The following is a 20,550-nucleotide window of genomic DNA, read 5'->3' on the forward strand; positions in this document are numbered from 1 at the left end:
CGCCGCCCAGGTAAAGGTACCCCGCGCCAGCGCTGCGGTGCAGGCCAGGAGGGGTGCCTGGCGTTGGTGAGGGTATTGCGTGCACAGGGAAGGTCGGGACAGCTGGAAGGAAGGGCGGGCTCCCGTACCGGCAGTGTTCTGTGGGGCTCGTTTACCGCCGGAAAGCCGCCCGGTCACTGAAGGTGGGTGGGTGGCTCCCTGGCTGGCAAATGGGGACTTGTACCCCCTCCCCCGGTACGGCCGGCGGGGCTGTGCGAGGGGCCGGTTCAGCTGACCACTAACACAAAAGCAGAAAGGTATCGACTTGTACAGCACAAGCCCCAGCTCCTGCCCGAGCCTTGTGAGCGAGACAGGGAGTGTAGGGCAGGTGCCAAGAGTGGGACAGGCCGTGCCTTTCGATGGTCACCAGTGTACGTGTTGGACCACAGTGAGTGGGGAACTGGGGGTTGAACGGACCAAACCACAGAACTGCAGGAAAAAAGTATATGCCTGTGTGCAAACAGGTATTTGCACCAAGAAGTAGCATACAGGGACTGTTCTTGGCAGGGGCCTTGCATCAGTAGCTGGTCTCCTTTATTAATAATGACAATAGTGGCAGCATTGTTCCAGCCATGGCCAATTAAAGTCTTATCTGCGTCCCTAACAATACTAATGGTTAATGTTTTATTCCTTTAGTGTTCCTCTTGTGGCAGTATCCCCAAAACAGGGCCTTGGAGTAGGGAGGTGCTCGTGTAAAGACTGTAGCTGTCAGACTGCTTATGCATAACGAAGGCAAGTTTTCATAGGAGCTGCTTATCTCTCTGATGGGGGTAAGGAAGATGGTAAGAAGGGGGTCCTTGCGCTTTTAGAGCACCTGCCCTTTGGCTAGGAGGTAGCAGGTAAGCCAATCTCGAGATCTTTGCTGCAGGGTATTCCTTCTGCTGCTTCCCTGGGCTCTGTTTGGTTTGATTTTGCAAAGGAGGGCAGTGGAGGCCTGAGTCTTCCCACAGTTTCACTGTGCAGCAAGAGCAGGGCAGGCCCCACGCTGCTGCCTGCGCATGCAGCAGGGTCCAGGGTTGCTGCAAGGATTCAGTGCCAGCATCTGCCCAGGTGGGAGCTGACCCAGCCTCCCCAGATCTCCCTGCAGCAGCCGCACTCCTACAGAGCAGAGAGCCACCCACCCTGGGTGCTGCTGGCTGCTGGGGAGAGGTATTTAGTTGTTTGTGTGGTGGTTTTCCGGAGGAGTTGGAGGAGGGGAGGTTGTGGCCTCTCCAAGACAGTGATGAAAAGCAGCCATCATTAGAGGAATGGGAATGGGTGCTCAGGGAAACCCACAGTGGCTCCAGGGACTGTGAGTCAGAAGGGAGGGGGGCCCTCATTTCTGATGGATCACAGCAGGAAAGTGGGGTTGTTCTGTTTGTCTCCGTTAAAACACAGTTCCAAGTGTGAGATGCAGCAGCTGTTTTGTAAAGTTTCATGTCCTTTGTCTCCTGCAGTCATCTTGTTTGTTTTCTTCCCTCTCTGTCTGGCTGTGCCTGTTCTGTCCTTTAAGAGACTGACTTCCCTCTGGCAGGGTTTGCCTTTTCTGGCCTTTGCGTCTTTCAAGTGTTTCTCTTCCCTCTGGTTGTACCTTGTGAGCTTTTCTCCTTCCCCTGCTCTTAGCAGCTCAGCCCTGGCTCTGTTGCCCCTTGTGTGCTCTGTGGGGATGGTGACAGTGTGGAGGACCCTTGACCCATGGAGTCAAGGTCTTCTGTGAGCGCACCCACTAACCTAGGACTTGTGGTTTATGAACAGAGAGAAGAATAAAAGAAAGAATCTAGAATTATAGATCCAGCCTGTCCAGCCTGTCCAGGTCCAGTGAAGGTCTTCCTGCAGGGAACCGGGGTGACCCACCCATGGGGTGGAGAGAGCCAAGGGGGGAGCTGAAGGTTGGTGTGTCTGTGGCTTTCTGGGACCAAGGATAGGCAGGAGTGCTGTGTGTGGAGAGTGAAGGTCTTCCTGCAGGGAACCGGGGTGACCCACCCATGGGGTGGAGAGCCAAGGGGCTGGAGCTGAAGGTTGGTGTGTCTGTGGCTTTCTGGGACCAAGGATAGGCAGGAGTGCTGTGTCTGTGTGTAGGCACACTCACTTCTGCCTTGCCATGGGCACAGACTGGCCTCCTAGTAGCTCTGGCCTGCGGAGATGGGCAGCTCTGCAAAGAAATGGGTTGCAGTGGCAGAGCTGGTTAGCTGTCACCTGAATCTTTTCTTGGGGTAATCATTTGTTACTCTTAGGGTGTGAGTAATTGTTTTGTACCTGTGGGCTGGGATTAGGGCAAGCAGTCTGCATTCCGTCAGAGGGGAACCTGTGATTTGCTAGTGTGAGTACTCTTGCCTCCTTTTCTAGACCAGAAGAGCTGCAAACCAGTGCCATTTTCATGCTGCCCTGAGGAGAACGCACTGATTGTGGTCAGCTGGTGCTTAGCCACAGCGGCTTGTGGTAGCACCAAATGTCCTGGAGATCTAGCACTGACTAGGTCAGCTGGTGGCAACGAGGAACACATGTGGAAGCCAGGAACTGATTTCAGAACAATGAAATGCCTCACGCACCCACTGCTCAGGAGGTTGTTGGATCTCTCACCTCAGTGTGTGCTAGGGGGATTGAGTCAAAGTGAATGTCCTATCCTCAGTCCAAAGCAGTCATCTCTGAGGCAGAGCTGCAGTACAAGACCTCGGCTTGTGACTGCCACTGATGTGGTCAAATACTGGCAGAAGGTGTTTGAGACAAATGGGATCCCTGAAGCAAGAGAATCCAGTGAATATATCCTGGCATTTGTCCTGGGAGCAAAAACAGTTAAGTAATAGGAAAAGAATAAGGTCTGTACGCGTGCCTCTCACTTTGTCATTTTGGTTGAATCCCTTACCTTTCTCTTTATCTCACTTATAGGAAGTAGAACAACTTTTCCCTACCTTAGATGGCAGAGAGGGTCAGGCATAGTTTATTAATGCCAGTAGAACACTTGGGGTCACTTAAATGCCTTCTTTTGCAGAGACTGAAATGTAACCCATGACATATACACCCACACTGTACCCTGATTTGCTTGGTGGAATGATTCTTAATTTTACCTATTCTTCTGAGCCCCGAAAAGTAGCAGAAGAACAGTTGTACAGGGTTGGTTTTAAACATGCAGATAGGTTCTCCTAATCATTTGTGGTTTCCAACAGTCCCAGGCATATGTGTTTGTCAGCATGCTGGGTCTCCCCAGAGGATGCCTTTGGCAGGGTGCAGAGGACACCCAAGTGGCACCAGTGGGCAAGTTTTAAAGTGACCTTGTCTTCAGTTTCAGAGTTTGAACTCCAAAAGCCTCCACACTCCGCTTACAGCAGCGCAGCAGGAGCAAATCCAGCAGCTGAGCAACAAGCGACTAGAAAGGTAGGAGCATCCTCTTACAGTCGTTCCTTTGGAGGGTTTTCCTTCAGTCTTAATGCAGCCAGAAGAATGGTAGCAGAGAGAAGGCAGAAGACCATTAGCAGCTGACATGTCAAGTAACGGTGCTGTGTCTCATTGTGACTCAAGTGATGGGCATTTGCTGTTGTTGTCAGGGAGCAAATCACCTGTCTGGGAGCAAAGAGGGTTTAAGGGATGTTGCAGAGGAGCAGGAAACTGGCAGTGCTGACCCTGAGTTGGGTACATTTTCATTAAGCCCTTCTGTGCTTACAAAATTTAGCCTTGTCCCCTTCTGTCTGATTCAGCACTCTCTTCAGCTGCCAGTCCTATACTGGTCTGTGGTGTTGCTGTGCTTTCCTTTCTAGGCTTTGCCTGCAGGGGATTTCCCTGGTGTTGAGAGGTATCCATAGCTGTTGTAGCTTTGGCTTCCTTTTGGCCTCCATTTGCTTGCTCTGTGTGAGGGGTTGTCTTAGCAGAAAAATTAAATGGGTTTGGTGTGAAGGAGCTACTTGGAATGAGGCTGGGCCTGGGGAATACTGTGTGGGGAGAGGAAATACTCAGGAACTTGGATCATTTAGAAGGGTGGGAGATGCCTGGGAACATGTTTGGAGGCAGCATCCTCCTGCTTGTTTATGTGAGTGTGGTTATGATGTGGATCCTCATTTTGCTGTGCTGATTAATCCTGCCATGTCTTATGCAGAATAGGATGTGAGGGTTTCTCAGGGAGTCAGTGTGTTAGCAGTGGTTACTGTTTGTAGGATCTGAGTGTCTTCCCTGAAATTGTCCTGCTGCTCTTGAGTCTTGTGTTAGGAGCAGAAATGCAAAATTCCCAGAGCTGTCTGACTTGCAAATTCCTTTGTCTTAAGTGCTGTTAAGTTTGCAACAAATCTCTGCTGTTCTACATGAAGAAGTGAGGTATGGTGCCTCACAGCAGCTGAAAACATAGCCCCAAAATTCATAGAATCATGGAGGTTGACAGAGACCGCTGGAAGTCTAGTCCACTCCCCCGCTCAAAGCAGGATCAACTAGAGCAAGTTGCTCAGTCATGCCCAATTCAGTTTTTAATATATCCGAAGAAAGATACTATGCAACCTCTCTGGACAGCCTGTTCCAGTGTTGACCACCCTCACAGTGTTTAAAAAAAGAAGAGAGAGAAAAAAAAAAGGGGTGTGATTCTTAAGTTCAAATGAAATTTTCTGTATTTCAGTCTGTGCCCTTTGCCTGCCTTTTTTCTGGATACCACTGAACAGGGTCAGGCTCTGTCTTCTTTACTCCATCTCACCAGATACATATGGTCATTGATGAGATTTCACTCCCCTGCCCCCCCAGCCCGAGCCTTCCCTTCTCAAGGCTAAACTGTCCCAGCTCTCAATCTCTCCTTGTATGTCAGATGCTCCAATTCTTTAATCATCTTAATGGCCATTTGTTGGACTTACTCCAGTATGTCCATGGCTCTCCTCTACTGGGAGCCCTGCGCTCCAGATGTTTCCTACCAGTGCTGAATAGAGGGGAAGGATCCCCTCCCTTGACCTTCTGGCAGTGCTCTGCCTAATGCAGCCCAGGAAGCCATTGGCCTTCTTTTCCTGCAAGGGCACATTGCTGGCTCATGGTCAACTTGTCCACTCGATCCCCAGGGCCTTTTCTGCAAGGCCGCTGTCCAGCTGGTTGGCCCCCAGCCTGTACTGGTACATGGGATTATTCCTCCCCAGTTTATTGGACTTCGCATTACCCTTTGCTGAATTTCATGAGGTTCCTGTCAGCCCATTTCTCCAGCCTCCTGAAGTCCCTCTGAAAAGTAGCACACCCTATTAACCACTCCTTCCAATTTTCTATCATCTGCAGACATGCCAAGGGTACTCTCTGTCCCTTCATCCAGATCATTAATGAAGATGTTATGCTATATTGGCCCCACTATTAACCCCAGGGGTGCTCCGCTAGTGATCGGCCTTCAGCTGGACTTTGTGCCGCTGAACACAGCCCTCCGAGCCTGCCAGTTCAGTCAATTTTCAGTCCAGCTCATTTATCTAGTCCGTACTTCATCAGCTTGTATATGAGGATGTTGTGGGAGACAGTATCAAAAGCCTTGGGAAAGTCTAGATAAACAGTATTGATTACCCTCTCCTCCTGCACCGAGTTAGTCATTGTGTCATGGGTGGCTATTAGGTTGGTCAGGAACAGTTTCCCCTTTGTAAATCCATGCTGACTACTCCCAGTCACCCTCCTGTACTTAGTATGTTTGGAAACGATCTCTAGGACTATTTGTTCCATCCCTGTCCCTGGTATCGAGGTGAGGCTGACTGTCCTGTAGTTCCCTGGGTCCAGTGCTTGATAACAAACTGTTCTGTGAGAATGGAGCTCCCACAGCTCCCTTAGAGTGCAGATGCACATTGCCCATGCAGTTAAGAGCCTTAGGGGTGTCTAGGTGCTCACCCTCAGAAGGGTTATGTGGTTAGTAATGAGGTAAGCATGGTATTGAGAGCTTTTCCATGTTATGGAGTATAGTCCTAAAGTGTTAACGCTTGCTTTTGCCTGCCACAGAATGCCAGTGCAGTATGTGCTTGGTGAGTGGGACTTTCAGGACCTGACTCTGAAGATGAGACCCCCAGTATTTATCCCTCGGCCTGAAACAGAGGTATGAATGTGGGGAACGTGGCGGGGACAGGCTTGAATCTGTGGATTACATCATACAATACAATCATAGCATTGCTATGAAGGCGCCCTGTATATCGTGAGGTTGTAGTGATGAGGAGGTCAGATCACTCCACTTCTTTTAGAACAGAGGGGGATTATAAGCTTGTGATCTGGAACTGATGCTGGTGAACTTTGCCTGCTGGCTCAGAGCAAGAGATGTTGCAAGCTAGCATATCACTTAATTACACAGAAATCCATCTCCATTGATGGAAGGACTTGGCTTTCTTTCCTTATTTCTGCTATAGTAATGACTCCTAGAAGTTCAAAACCTATACTGCTGTATCCCAGTGGGTTAGTACTTTGATACAAGGACAAGAATCTCAAAGTTGTCCAAAGGTTGTTGGCAAAATCCTGCAGTAGTAGAAAGCTAGTAATGGACTCCAGAGAGCTTGTTTGTCCGTGTGCAGACTAAAACAGTGCAGGCTGGTAGGAAATGGCACCTACCACCTGTCTGAAGGCTCCACAGTGGTTTCTGGACAAACACTGGAACCTGAAGGGTTGTTTCCTGAACGGTAACAAAAAAACACTGAAAACTGAAGGGTAAGTTCTGACCTGGGCTGGACTTAAATATTAATGTCAGTTGTAAGAATATAAAGGACAGCCATACGTGATCAAGTTAAAACTCCATTTTCCCCAGTGTTCCTGCTGCTAGGGAGAAGCCTAAGAACTACATGGTGACCTTTCCCTGACAGTAGCCTAGCTTTCAGCTCATGGACCATCCTAGCAAGGAAGTCTCTCTGTTTGCTAGTCCTCAGGAGGTTTTAGGGTTTGTGAGGGTTTTTTTTGTTTTGGGTTGGTTCTTTTTTGTTGTTTTGTTTTGTTTTTTCTTCTGAGAATTTGTTTTCTTTTGAAGCCTGTGTTAACTTTTGGAGATGAAGTGGTCTCCATAGCTTGTCCATTTAGGAGTCCCAGAAGCTTAAACCTGTTTCAGTCTAATAGTCATTTCTTCAATTGTTTGCCTGCTGCTTGGTGACTGTTGTAATGTGGAGGCGGCCCTCTGCTCAGGTCTCTATGAGTAGGGGCCCGTGCTGTAAAAAGAATGAAAAGGCTCATTCAGACAGAATGTCCCCTACTGACAATGTCAGAAGAGATGCCAAGGTCTGAGTGGGCTTTGGAGATGGGAAGACCACCTTTGCTTTTTCTGGGGAAGGGATAGTATTGGGAATGTATGAAGAAAGCAGCAGCTCACTAAAGAGAGGATGCAGTCTTCAGAATCCTTCATCTGATACCTTTTATTACACAAAAGTTAAAAGGCAAAGACAGCCTGTGCTTCTGTTGTGCCGTTTGAAGAAGAGGGCGCTACTGAAATCCATGAGAGGGTTCCAGGCAAGTTAGTGGGAATCAGCACAACTACCACTTAGACATCCTCTCATCTCAGCCTGTAGAAGAATATTCAGAACCAGAGTCTTGATTTGGTGTGGGGCATCAGCAGCATCTCATTGAGAGCCTGCTGGGCCCTAAATCATAGAGATTTGAGGCTTGTGTCCAGAGAAGGTGTGAGCTCTCTCTGGTGCCTGGGTTTGATCACTCTGGGGCGATTAAGTTTGGAGTTAGGGCTCTAAGGAATAGTTCTGCCAGTTGGAGCCCAGCAATGGTTAGCTTTGTTATTGTCAACAGTATTTCTGCTCTGGTTGATTCAAGAGAGTATTTCCAACTCTTAACTCCCCATTAATTCGTGGATGTGACGTGAGCATTAAAACCAGGGATAACTCTCCATGTGGTGCCAGGCTTCAAAGGCCTATTGTGTGGTGTGGAAGCCAGGGTGGCTAATGCCTGAGAATGTTGTTAATTGCGCCCACATGCGTGATTTTGGTAAAAGCATCTCCACTGGCCCCAAGTGAAGTGCAGTGCTGTGTAACATGCTGAGATTAAAACCACTTAACATACCCTGGTGCAAAAATGTAGCATAAACAGCTTAACCCAAACCTTGTCTCTCTGGGAAAACTTTATTTGATGTGTCACTGTACTTACTATGAAGGCACATTTTTAGCACATTTATTATGGAAGGCCAGAAGTTTATGATGGTAGCTCAGGAATGGAGCTCTGTTGGCGACTGAGAGTTTTCTTGTGATGTGCTGGGGGGATTACTTGGACAGCAAGAGCATGGGGACAAGACCCAGCTGTTTAGCAGCACCTGGCAGGACATTGCTTTAGGCATGTGCTGCTTCCAGGAACCGTGTACTGTGTGTAACCTGTTGCACAAAGAGAGTTGGTGTCTAGATCCTTTCCTTCTGCTAGGAAGGAAAGGTTTGTCATCTCTGACTCAGAGCTTTGTGGGGTGTGTTTGGGTTGGGGTATATCTATGTTTTGTTTCATCAGAGTAATTTCTCCAGACTTCACTGGACTTTAGAACTGCAGTGGAAATATCTCCTTTCAAAAATACTGAAGTTAGTTGCATCTGTTGCTCTCTTTCTGTTTAGGATTTGTCTGCAGCATTCTTAAAACCAATAGTGCTGAATGTTTTCACCAAATATCTGTAAATAACCCTTGTTCTTTAGGAAGCAGGTCATTATCAACATTGATATCCCAGGTTCAAGTTGCTTATCAGTGACTGCACACACAAGGCACATGGCACATCTTGTCCTTGGCTGAGTAAATGTGACTCCCTAAATTTACTTGTTAGTGCAGATACACAAGTAGCTGCAAAATTTGCTTCCTAGTTATATTAATGTAGGGTCTGCAAATACTCCTGCTTGTTGATTCAAAGTCTGAAAAGGAGAGGAGCCATCTTTATGATGCACGTTTTATTCTATCGTTACAACAGAAGGGTTATGACTCTTGTTCCCAGATGTGTTGGTAATGGCACGAAGGCAAACACAGTATGACATAAACCACCAGCATTGTTTCAGTCCTGGGGACAGAGACACATGCAAAGGGAGAAGCTCAGTTGCCTGCTTAACTTTGCCAACTTTGCCCTGTGTGAAATTTGCCCCTTTGTAGTATGTTTTGTTCTCTCTGGTAGCTGAGCCCTCTCCCGTTTGCTCCCTCTGGGAATATTTTTTTCAGCACATGTGGCTTCGTTCTTCTGTTCCGTGGGAATCCGGGTGGGGAGGGGACAGGCAGCCAAAATTAGGAAACTAGCAGGTCCTGTTTAAGCTCTGAGAGTGGGATAACAAAGCTGATTGCATTCAGTCATAGCTTCTTGGCGTGCAGGGCTGATAGATACTTTTGTGAGCACAGACACACTGCATTGGAGGAGAGTTTTGTTAAGCAGTCCTCAGTCTCACCTTCCTCCAGTTACCCGGCCCTCTGTGAGCAAAGCTTTGGGCTCGCTGCTACAAGCACTGACTGGGTTTGCAAGGGCTTGCAGAACCCAGCGTCCTGCCCGCTTTCCTTGCGTGACCACCACAGCCAGGTTTCTGCAATGGGGAGGTGTTTGGGCCAAAGTTTAGGGGTGTGCTCAGCCTCATGAATTATCTTTGTTATGCGATTATTATTGTAATGTCAAGGAATCCCTGTCTCAGCATTGCTCAGTCACTGTATTAATGAAGAAGAAAGTCCTTTTCCCAAAGCGAGACTTTTAAAACTCGGGTCGTGTTACCATCGCAGCAGCATTGTGGATCAGAGGAAAAATAGGACAAGGAGAAGGAGAACTCAGCCAACCGTGGATAATTCCTTTTTTTGTCCAGGCAAGTATAGGCTAAATGAAGCCTCACTATAACTTCATTAAGGAAAGGTTTAGTTTGGTCCAGGACTTCACCGGAGGAAGTAGTTTGGGGTATGCGGCTTACCAGTCTTTTACCCCTAGAGGGCACTCCAGGCTTAGGCTCGCGGGGTTCCCGATAGCTCTATTTCCTATTAATTACTGTAGGATTTCTGGGGTTTCTGATTGCCTCCTCTCTCAGATGCTGTGTTTTAAAGCAAATGAAGGCTTAGTTCTTCAGCGGAAACAAAAATGGTCTCCTTTTATCCCTTGCAGCTACTGTGTGGGTAGAGTCAGATTCTCGGACATTGAGTTTTTGTTTTTCAGAAAACTCCAGTTCCGCTTGAGAGGATTGTCACAGTCTCACCATCCCCTCTGACCCTCAGACTACCCAGGAGTCCCCTGGTGACGCCTCCTTGACCTATTGTGATCTCAGCACGAGCTCAGACCCTACATAATTTTTTTCTGTCTTTGCTTTGTTGTGGCTGTGTCATGAGAACAGTCCATTGTCCTGTAGGGGGGTGACAGTGTAGGGTGAGGATGTGTGTTTAGCCTGGAAGACATCTTAGTGAAAGAAATTACAAGTCTGTGCCATGCTGAATATTTTTTAGTAGTCATGCAAAAAAGATCATGGTTGCAATGTCCTGTGAGAGCAAGAAAAAAGACTTAGTGGGTCAGACTATACTGGTCTGTCTAGTTCAATATGCTGTGTGATTGGGGCTCGTAGCAGATGGTGGGGGCAAAATTACAAGGGAAAAGATAGATATGGAAGGATCCCCTCTTCTTTTAATAGTCAGCAGTTAAGGGCTGTTCTTGGCCAAAGCTGGATTTGGGGCCATCCTGCTTCATAATCATTAATGGATCTGTCCTCCATTAATTTGTTTAATCTTGTTTTGAGTCTGTCTGTGTCTAGCCTCCATGACATCATCTGACAGTGAATCTTTCTAATTTTGTATTGTAAGTGGGAAAAGTATTTTCTTTGCTTCCAGTGCTGCCTGCTCAGTTAACAGGAAAGCCCTTACTTCTTACTGAGTAACACATAAAATACTCATGCTCTTTATAGCATTTGTAATTTTTAGTCCTGTCGCTGTCTAATCAATTCTTTTTCCACCTATGATTTTTAAGCTTTTAACTTGTTTCCCAAGACAGATTGGTTCTTTCCCATGATAACATGGTCAATACACCGAAACCATTGCTGTTTACTTGCATCTGTCAGCCGAATGGCAGTCATTGTGCTGGGGTGTTCTTCGAAAGCACTTTAGGCAAAGATTTGCTCAGAGAAACCTTTGATGAAGTTTAACCTTACTTCTAGCTAAACATAATCATTAACCTTTCAAGAAGGTCAAGCACACAGAGAATGGAGGATTTTTGCTTCCTGACATGTATATGCAAATATACAGATTGCAAGGTGGGGCCTTTCTCCAGTGCTTTATGTCAAAGCAGTGTACACATTTTCTATTTTAATCAGTGCTAAAAGGAAGCTTTTGATGCAGAATGGCCTTTCATTTCCCTAATTTCATTGCCACAGACGGTTACTTTTTGGAAAGTTCAAAAGGTCACACTCTCTAGTGGAGTACAGCCATGGATCAGGAGTCAGGAGATAGGCTTTTTTTTTTTATGGTTTTGCCTCTGACCAGTTGTCTCTTCAAAGGAAGGCTGCTTCTCCTTTCTGCATCACTGGCTTCCAAATTTGGGAAATGAAAAGGATGATGGTGCCCTATCTTCTACGTAGCTTAAGGTCCTTTCTTGAAATATATATATATATAGACTCCTATAAGGTATATTGAACATACATGCAATAGGGCATTATTGAATAGATCAAAAATTAACTGCTATCTGTCAAAATGTAGTTGTAAACAAATGTGCTAAAGTTGGAGCATTGCTGTTGTGGCCTCACACAGATCAGATTTTGCCCATATGATAGGTAATATTTTATCAGTATGCTGGAGGAAAACAATATTTTCTGAAAGTGGGCTGTGGCACAGAGGCTGGGGAATGGGGATTATGAAGGGAACCTGTTGTTGCTGCAGAGCGATTGGAATTGCCCTTTGAGCTAGGCACAAGTGTTTAATAGGATCATATATGCAGAAATAAATAATGCAGCCTGTGCCTTGTGGCTGAGGGGCTTCCCCTGCCAGAAGAGCTTGGAGAAAGATTTGGGGCTCTTACGGATATTGGCTGACCATGAGCACCCATTTTCAGTGGGCTGCCCAGCCGGCTAATGTGATCCTTGTGTGTGTTAACAGGGGATTGCCGAGTACAAGTAGCAGGATTAAATAATCTGTGTACTGCAGTAGTGGAATAGTTGCAAAAATATTATGTCCAGTTATGTTACTGACCGGTTGAGAAAGAGACGGAAAACTAGGTTTGGAGAAGAACCAGTAGGTGGATTAACAGCTGGAAAAATCTGCCTTGTTGTGAAAGACTGTTTAGCTCATCAAAGACAAGCTTAGGGGTTAATTACCTGGCACAGGGAGCAGAAATTTGATAACAGAAGTCTCTTTGGTTTCATAGACAAGTGTATAACAAGCACTATAAATGCAGGCCAGAAGAAAAGGCGCACATCTTTAACAGAGTGTAATTAATTACTGAAACAGCTTAGCAGGAGTCTGTTGCTGGCTACTTTAAAATCAGGACAGGATGTTTTCCCAGGACAGATTTCTTCTTGTTCAAAAGGAAATGGAGGAAGAAACAGGATTGTTCCTGGCTAACTGGCCAAGATGAACTATGGCAGTAGTTTCTTCTGGCTTCCTATGCAAGAAAAAAAGGCTGTGCTAGTGCAGAGGATTACTTCGAAGTTATTGATTTCCAGGACAGACTCAAAAATGTAAATTTAAAGCTAAAACCTGTGCTGAAGGCAGAGAAAACAGCAGCTGTTCTTTTAAGTCATGCACAAACCTGTTCTCCAGGTTAACTTATATAGACTTTCCTAATATGTTCTCACAGAGCTCCGTGTTGTTTATGCCTTTATTTTTTTGGCCCTAAAAGAACTCTATGAAGTCTTCAGCTTTTTAATCTCCCTTTTCCGATTGAAAGAGGGTCTCTATTTCTGTGAGTTTCAGCTGAGTAGCTTAGCTCATCAGCAGTTAGAGCAAGATTTAGGACTAGAATTGGAGAAAAACAAACTATAGAATGGCTGTAACAGGAGGGATGGGACTCGAGGGGATTCCCACATGAACAAGGAAAAAAAATCTATTTCCGCCCCCCCTGCTTCTCTTAGACATCCGAGTAACTGGAATTTCAGAGCTAGGGATTAGCGAGCTGGACCACCACATCTGTCTAGATGCTGTATCTGGCAGTGGTCAACACCAGTATCTGCAGAGAAGGAAAATGCCTTGATTCTGGAGAGATGTGCCTAGATAGAGGTTTGTGCTGGAGATCCGAGGTACGGCCATTTTACAGTGACTTTGATCCACTCTTCTTGTCCCTCTTGGGCATGGCTAAATTTAGGTGTGACAACTGTGGTAATTTCTCTTAGGCACTAGCACATATGGGTTGCAAAGGTTGCTGCCTTTCAGTAAAGTCATTTCTGGGTGCTGTCACAGCCTTTCCTCCAACAGATGAAACAGCGCTTGGCATGTGCCCTGACACATCAGGAGCTGCTTCTGTTGTGTGACAGAGAAGCCAAACCCCTTCGTCAGTATTAGGCGTGCCTTTACCTGTTCGTCTGTCATTGCTTCTGCCTAAAGCCACCTTTTCTTTCAGGATCAGTGGCTCCTTCTGGAGTTATTCTGGTGTTTTGCTTTCTATACGTGTATAGGGGGAGTTTCATGGGCTTTGTGCAACATTTTCTCTTTCCTACTGCGGTGCCAGGCAGAAGAGCCCAGGACAAAAATGCCGTAGCCTGCCTGCCCACTGAGTACTGGGCTGGCTTGGTGGCTTGGTTTTGGAAGGAGGGTATGTGACAGTGATCTTCAAGGGCCACTGCCATGGAGTTAGGTTTCCAGCTTGGCTTCCTGGTGTTTTGTCATGTGCTGATTGGCAGCCAAGTGGACAAACAGGAGGGGAGGGGTGATTTGGTTAATATCAGATCAAGCTCTATGGAAAGTCCTGGATTCTGAGAACAGAAGTTTCTGGAAAGCACACAAATAAGTAAAACATTCCCAGGAAGTGTGCGAGACCAGAGAGAAGGTTACCCAGGTTTTCATGTGTCTCTTGCTTTCCTTGTCCTGTTTGCTAACCTGGGAAGATAGAGTCTCTTGCCACCCTGGCTCGTACCCTTGGAACCTTGTCTTCCCTGCTTTCCCCAGGGCACGCAGGGCATGAAAAAAGGGTGCTTCTAGGGAATGCAGGGTGAATTTGTGACCTCCACCCTTGCCTTTCCTATTCCTCCCCTCCTCTTGTTTTTTTGTACTTTTAATTGCGGAAACATTAGGTGGGTCATTCACTGTTGCTGGACTGTAGCACATGATTGCCTTAACTCTGGACTTCCTCACAGCTCTGTAGCCACCGCTGAGCAGCGAGAATCTCTGCTGTTTCCTCCTGACTGCCTTAGTGCTGAAAGCTGCCTGACCTTGCGCTGTCTGCTGGTTGGAACTGTGCAGCTGTGGAGCTTGTGGTTTGGGTGCTGGCAGACACTGTCCTCACGCTTTCTTTGTGCAGCTGCAGTTCCAAGAAATACAGTGAACTAGAGACCTGGCCACAGGGAGGGGGAGGTAATACCAAGAACCTGTCAGAACATGAGTGTGTGCTGGGGGGACATTGGGGAACAGGAGTTGTGGGCGGAAGGGTAAGGCAGAGGCTCATGGGAAGCTGGAGGTGTTCGCAAAGTTTTGCGTTTGTTTCGCTCAACAGAGAAGATGGGGGGGGGGAACAAATAAATGACAGTGTGAACTTAGAGTGAATCTGGCAGTGAAGCAAGACTTCCTGGAATTGCAAGGTGAGAGCAGGCTGTGAGTGGCTTGGCTAAGAGACAAAAGCTTGAGAACCTCTGAGTGCTGGAAATTAAGTAGCATGGGAAGCAAATATTTGTGTCCCCTGTATATGGAACTGCAGGTAATAGGTCTCTTGTAGTCCTTGCAAGCTCTTCCTTTGCTAGTCAGGACCAGATATCCTTCTCCCTCCCAAGGATGTCCTGCATTTTTCCCTGTAGATTTTTAAATTCACTTCTGGCAAAGACATAGAGGGTCTAGATACCTTCTCCCCACTCCATTTTGTGCTAAGCAGCAGAATGTAGGTCCCTGAAAACCCATCACCTGGTGCCTGCATCACCTCCAGCCCAGTGCAATGTAAAAACCCTTCCAGATACTTCGCTTTGCACCTAGCTTACCACCCTCATGAATGCATGGGTTTCAGAGGTGGCTGGTGCTCTTGACATCCTCTTGAATATTTATTTGTACAAAATCCTGGAAAATGGGGGAGAAGAGAAGTTCATTGATCATTGCTGTGCAAGGGGACTTTGCAACACACGGAAAGATTGGGATTTAGTCACACTAGTAACTCTGCAGAGCTGTGAGCTGGCCCCGTTCCTAAGCCTAGCCTATTGCCCTGACTGTCATGCTGTCTGCCTGTAATGATGACAAAAAGGCCCTGGAGCACACTGGCATCGCTGATGTGCCCTGGAAAGGTGCATGGCAGTCCTGCAAGCTGTGGGGGAGAGGACAGCTGTGGGGCAGTGTTAGCCAAACGTAAGATTTGCTCCAAGGGACAGCAGTGGCTACTGAGATCACCTTTCCGTGTGACTTCTAGCTCTTCCTCTCAGCTGCTGGAACATCTCTGTACACCCATCTATTGAATAAAATGTGCAATCTGCCCCTGCACGCAGATGTCAACAGCTCTGAGTTGTGGGGGCTGCCCAAGCCATGTCCAGGACCCTCCTTCCCTTCCACCTCGATGCCATTGCTAGCAAAAGCAGAGAGGATTTTAGTTTCTCTCTGGTTTTGTCTGTTTGCCATTCAGTCCCTCCACTCCTTCCAAAACTGGCTTTTGCTGGGGGAAGGAGCTTCTTGCATGGACTAGGGGAGAAAAGATCTTCAAAATGTTCCATTTCCCCACTCTAACACAAATATCACACTTATACTCACATATGTGTACACCAGGCTCCAGGATAAAAGTAGTTCCACCAGTACCTGTAGCACTGGTTAGCAGGATTTTTAGTGTAGGCTGTGTTGTTACTGACAATAATGACGCATACTGTAAACAATAATGTGAATTTTAATAACTCCACAGTTGAGCATTCATCCTATCCAGTGGTTAGCATGCTGTGGGTAAATATGGAATCAGGTCACATTTCTAAGGTACTTTTTTAATTTACAATTTTACTTTCTCCTTAATACAGCACTCTGGGTGTTTTTTTTTTATACTTACAGTTTTTTATCTACAACAGTAAAAACAAAAAGACAATTCAAGAGCAGCCAAGCACTGTTTGTTTAGATGATGTGGGAATCTGGTTCTGATCTTTGTGACTTCTGCTTTTCTGCAGGAGGTCAGTTGCCCTCACACAACTGTAGACCTGCCTGTTCCTGACTGGAGTTTGGGGGACCCTTTTCCATGATATCAAGTGGTGTCATTGGAAAGGTGCAGATGAGGCTTCTGAGCATTGGGTTCAATGCTCTGCTCTGCCATAGTCCTCCTTCATGAGTTTGGGATAGTCACTGTTTTACAGTTGCTCATCTGGAAACTAGGAGTTGTGAGGATAAATGTTTTAAAGGTACTGAAGTGCTCAGCATGTTGCAGGGACAAGGCACCTGAGCAAGCTAACTCATTTTCCTGTTTTTAGAGACTATAAAGACACACTGATTGTCAAGTCTTTGTTTTATCCAAAATAGCATTTTTCTGTAGTGAAGGACATTTCTCTCTCTGATGTATTGAATCCTGTAAATGGTGTGAGTGAAGGTAAGCCCTTTTGAACGGCCTGCCATTTCAGTTTAGAGTGCCAGATTGTGGAGAATTTACCTGACATATTCCAAAGGTTAATTACCTAGGCTGCCAAAGTGTTTTCTCTTATTTCCCAGTGGAATATTTGTAATTTCATCTCTCAACCTTTAGAGCTGGTGATCAAACTGACGGTTAAGACGGCTTTTAGCAATGATGGCATTATATTAGCAGGTGTTTGTGCTCTGAATCTGTTCAGTCTGAGAAGTTGTGAGGTATCCTACACAATAAAGACCACAGCCTTTGGCCATCTGCTGTTGTCCCAGTTTCTCTGTGTCTGGGACTGGCATCTCTTTTAGCACCTTCTGCCTCTTTGTTGCTGTTCCCCAGCTGTGGCTCTAGTCAGGTTCTTGCACAGAGGTAGGGAATGTCTGTCTTGCAGGGTATTTTGTAGTCTTTGTATGAACACTGTAATGCATGGCCCGAAATACTTAATCTCCCAAGATGAGATTTGAAAGTGGTTCTGCTGTGTTCTGCAAAGTGCTGTAATTTACCAATTTCCAGTGGTGACATCTTGGAGATGATGGTGTGCTTGGAGAAGCACAGATTTTGGCTGTATCGCTTGCTAAAAGATGAAAAATACTGAGAAGAATCTGAAGAATACTATTTCAAAACAATTTTGGATAACTTAATCATTCATGATTTCTGAAAAGGAAACCTAGTGGCAATGGCAGGGGGCTAACTGGACATACTCTGTATCGTGGTTGCTGGGTTTTCCTGATTCTTTTGCAGATGTTGGGGAAATGTGGTTTTCACGTGAAAGCTGTAAGTGAAGAAAAGGATCATGGTATCACAGCCAGTTAATGCAGAATTACAAAATGTCTTATTCCAGTACATTGTTTTGTCTTTACTTCTTGCTTTTAATACATACATAATTGCAAATTTAATTCAACATCGAATGATCTGTACTAGTAATTTTTTCCTAATTTGCCAGTTAGAATACACCTTCTGTTTTGCTTGCCAATCAAATTTATTTCATAAAAGAATTTATTTTCATAATTATTGAACTTTTTGATTGTAGTGAGCTACTGATGTCTGGAAAAGGATGTAGTTTCTTTAGGTTGTCACATTATTTTTAATATAATTTAATTTTGAACTATTATGATAAACGTGTATTATGAGAGAACTAGCCTTTGCCTCAGTAAGAAGTATATGAAATAACCAAAACAATAAGGCAACGGAGTCAGGAAGTAGGATACGAAGCCTAAGTAATACCAACATTCCTTTTTTAATATACCTGTGGTAAAAACTGAAATCAGTCATATTTAAATAGGAGCTTTGGCAAGCACTCTAAAAATACTTTCATTGTGGAATGTGTTAAGTAGAAGTTCCATTAAAAACTCCAAGCTTGAAATTGCTAATGATAAACCTTAAGGAAGTTAATAAATGCTGACAATAGTTCTACTGTATGGAAGTTACATTTGGACATTTGAAATCAGTAACTTGTGCCTCTCTGTGATTAGCCCTGGAGACAGGTCGTTCTTCTGAGTTACTGTAGAGATTTCCTGGAAATATTTGTAAGTGACCAGAAATGGCTGGTATTTAAAAGAGTGATTTAATGGCTGAGCAGAATTTTTTGGGTGGCTCCTCTTCTGTGGTCTTGGAATCATCAGCACCTGCTTCTCCAAACCAGCTGCGGTTACAATCTCTGGCTGTCTCCATGGCAGAAGTGTTTTCAGACTGATTCATCTGGAGCTGTTAGCTGAAAGGCAAAAGCCATTTTCACACAAATGTGGGTAGATAAGGTGTTTATTTTTCCCTGTTGTTATCTGAGTGCTGGTAGTCCTCTAATGGTTTCCCACAGTCCTGTTGAGAGCCTATAAGAATGTTTTCCTCCGTAGTTGTCTAGGAAAGGAATCCCAGAGCAGCAACAAGGAATATGATTTTGGAGGCTGTTAGCAAAACTCCCTTATGAGTGCAGTGCCAATAATGACCTGGTAACCAGGGTAGGGCATTGCAGTGTGGCTCCTCCTACCTGGCTGAGGCTAGCTTAGGTATCAGTCACTAAACTTAACTTGGCAGTGAAGACACACCGCTGAGAGAGGCCTCTCAGAATAGTGCCCTCCAGCCTGTGGGCTGCTTCTTGTTCCCTCTTGGGCTTTTGGGTATGAGCACAACGGAGCTCATCGCTGAGGAGCACTGAAAGCTGTGGAAGGCAGAGGGCACAGTCTGGAGAAGGACGAAGGCTGTTGTCACTGAGTATCTGGTGAGCAAAGGCATGGACATCTCTGGCTCTTTCCAGCTCAACAGCTGGAAAAGATTTGAGAGAAAACAATGAAAACAGTGGAAGATGCTTGTTGCTAAAAAGCCCCCGAAGGCCCCAAAAGTCTGTGGCTGTGGAAAGGAGCCTAAAGAAAGTTGAGGAGCCAGTGGCTCCCAAAAGGCTACTGCTGGCAGGGCCAGGCTGCTGGAAAAGCCTAACACAGCTGAGTTGAAAATGGCAAAGGCTCGGAAAAGCTGGTCTGAAGAAGCAGTAATTTTACTAGAGGAACTATGGAGTGTTTACACGTTCAAATAAACCAAATCTTTCCTTTTTACTTATGCTTTCGGGCTCTTTCAGCAGGAGGAATCAACAGGCAAAGGGTTCTATTACAATGGAGTGGTTCAAAGCTGCCTGGCTTTGCAAGGCACAGACAATGTTGAAATATGCCTGTTTCTCCATCCCGGACTGTGAAGTAGTGCAAGCTTCACTTCTCTAAGCACTGGGTGTGTGCTTGCATGCACGGGCACAGTACTTTAATATGTTTAAAAGCAGTTCACGTCTTGTGGGAACCTCAGAAAATACTGTCTGACAAAACAGCCCATGTCTCAGGTGCTCTGCTGCTGGGGATGTTTCGTTGAAGCTCATCTACCCTAACACTTTGTTTTTATACCTGTTTGCATCCTCCCTCTGTATCTACTTACTGCAGATACAAATTGGCTTAGCACAAAGGATGACCAACAGCAACAAATATCTTCATAAAACTACAGCTTTGCACAAGGCATCTATTACACTGCACCCCAGTTAGGGTGATATATCCAAGGAAGGGCTTATGCCCTTATGTACAAGCATACCCAGTTTAGGCTCCTGAAAAAAGCCATTGCTTTACTAAAGAGAAGCTGACCTGCCTGCCAGGACATGTTGCTTTTAAATATTCCTGCTTATGCCAAGAACATGCAAGATTCCTTGTAAAAATGGAAGGCCATTAATTTTTTAACTGCTGGCAAAATCAAGCCAATTATTCTTTGTAAATTTTGTTAAGCTTTCTGGATTTACGGCAGAGATCCAAGAGCAGACCTCTCAAGTGAAATAACCTAGCCATCGTGGGAGCGCCTTGGGCAGTAAGGCCTTGTTTCTGTACTGTTGTGCCATGAAAGCACAAGGATTGCAGGGAGCTGTGAGCACCTGCTGAAGCTGCTGATGCACTCAAGGTGTTTACAAGGTTTCTGTCTTATAGTTTTCTCCAGTGAATAGCAAGGGAAGTTCATGCTGCAGTCTGAGGGAGGCACATGCGTGCTTTCTCTTGTAGCCAGTCACTCATTTTCACAGACCTTAGAACTGCGTATCTTTGAGACCTCTCCTGCTGTGTTGGAGTTTATATGAAATTGTGAAGGGATTTAAAAATTGATTGGGAGGGATTGATTGAGGGATTGGAGATTGACGGGAGGGAGGAGGCAGCGATGGCAGAGACACATACAGATCCAGGAGCATGGATGAAAATCTTTTCCATGTGACTATACCAACAAAATGTAGTAGGAGTCCACAATCTGAAATCCACGCAGGGAGCTGCTCATTTGGATCATTTAGTAATTCATTGCCTTTGCTTTTCATCTGCAGGTTGGATTATTGGTTTAGATGCTATTAGGAGCTGTACCTCTGTCTCCAGATTACATACCACACTGAGACAGTCTGAAAGCTGGAATTTTGGAGTAAATAAAATGGTTTTACAGAAGATAAT

At 45.7% G+C, this 20,550-nt stretch overlaps 1 protein-coding gene across 1 annotated transcript in view; it reads left to right on the forward strand.

Annotated features, from left to right (window-relative positions):
- Nucleotides 1-1,961: 1,961 nt before the first annotated feature.
- Nucleotides 1,962-20,550, forward strand: part of HEMK1 (HemK methyltransferase family member 1) — a 32,974-nt gene continuing 14,385 nt past the window's right edge. Inside the window, exons 1-4 of the mRNA XM_009278496.1 lie at nucleotides 1,962-2,036; nucleotides 2,365-2,810; nucleotides 3,299-3,390; nucleotides 5,944-6,037. Of these exons, the coding sequence (XP_009276771.1) occupies nucleotides 2,520-2,810; nucleotides 3,299-3,390; nucleotides 5,944-6,037 (477 nt within the window). The 5' untranslated portion in view covers nucleotides 1,962-2,036; nucleotides 2,365-2,519. The remainder of the gene's footprint in view (nucleotides 2,037-2,364; nucleotides 2,811-3,298; nucleotides 3,391-5,943; nucleotides 6,038-20,550) is intronic.

The sequence above is a fragment of the Aptenodytes forsteri genome, unplaced genomic scaffold, assembly GCF_000699145.1.
Source record: "Aptenodytes forsteri isolate BGI_AS27 unplaced genomic scaffold, ASM69914v1 Scaffold578, whole genome shotgun sequence".
Classification (NCBI taxonomy): domain Eukaryota; kingdom Metazoa; phylum Chordata; class Aves; order Sphenisciformes; family Spheniscidae; genus Aptenodytes; species Aptenodytes forsteri.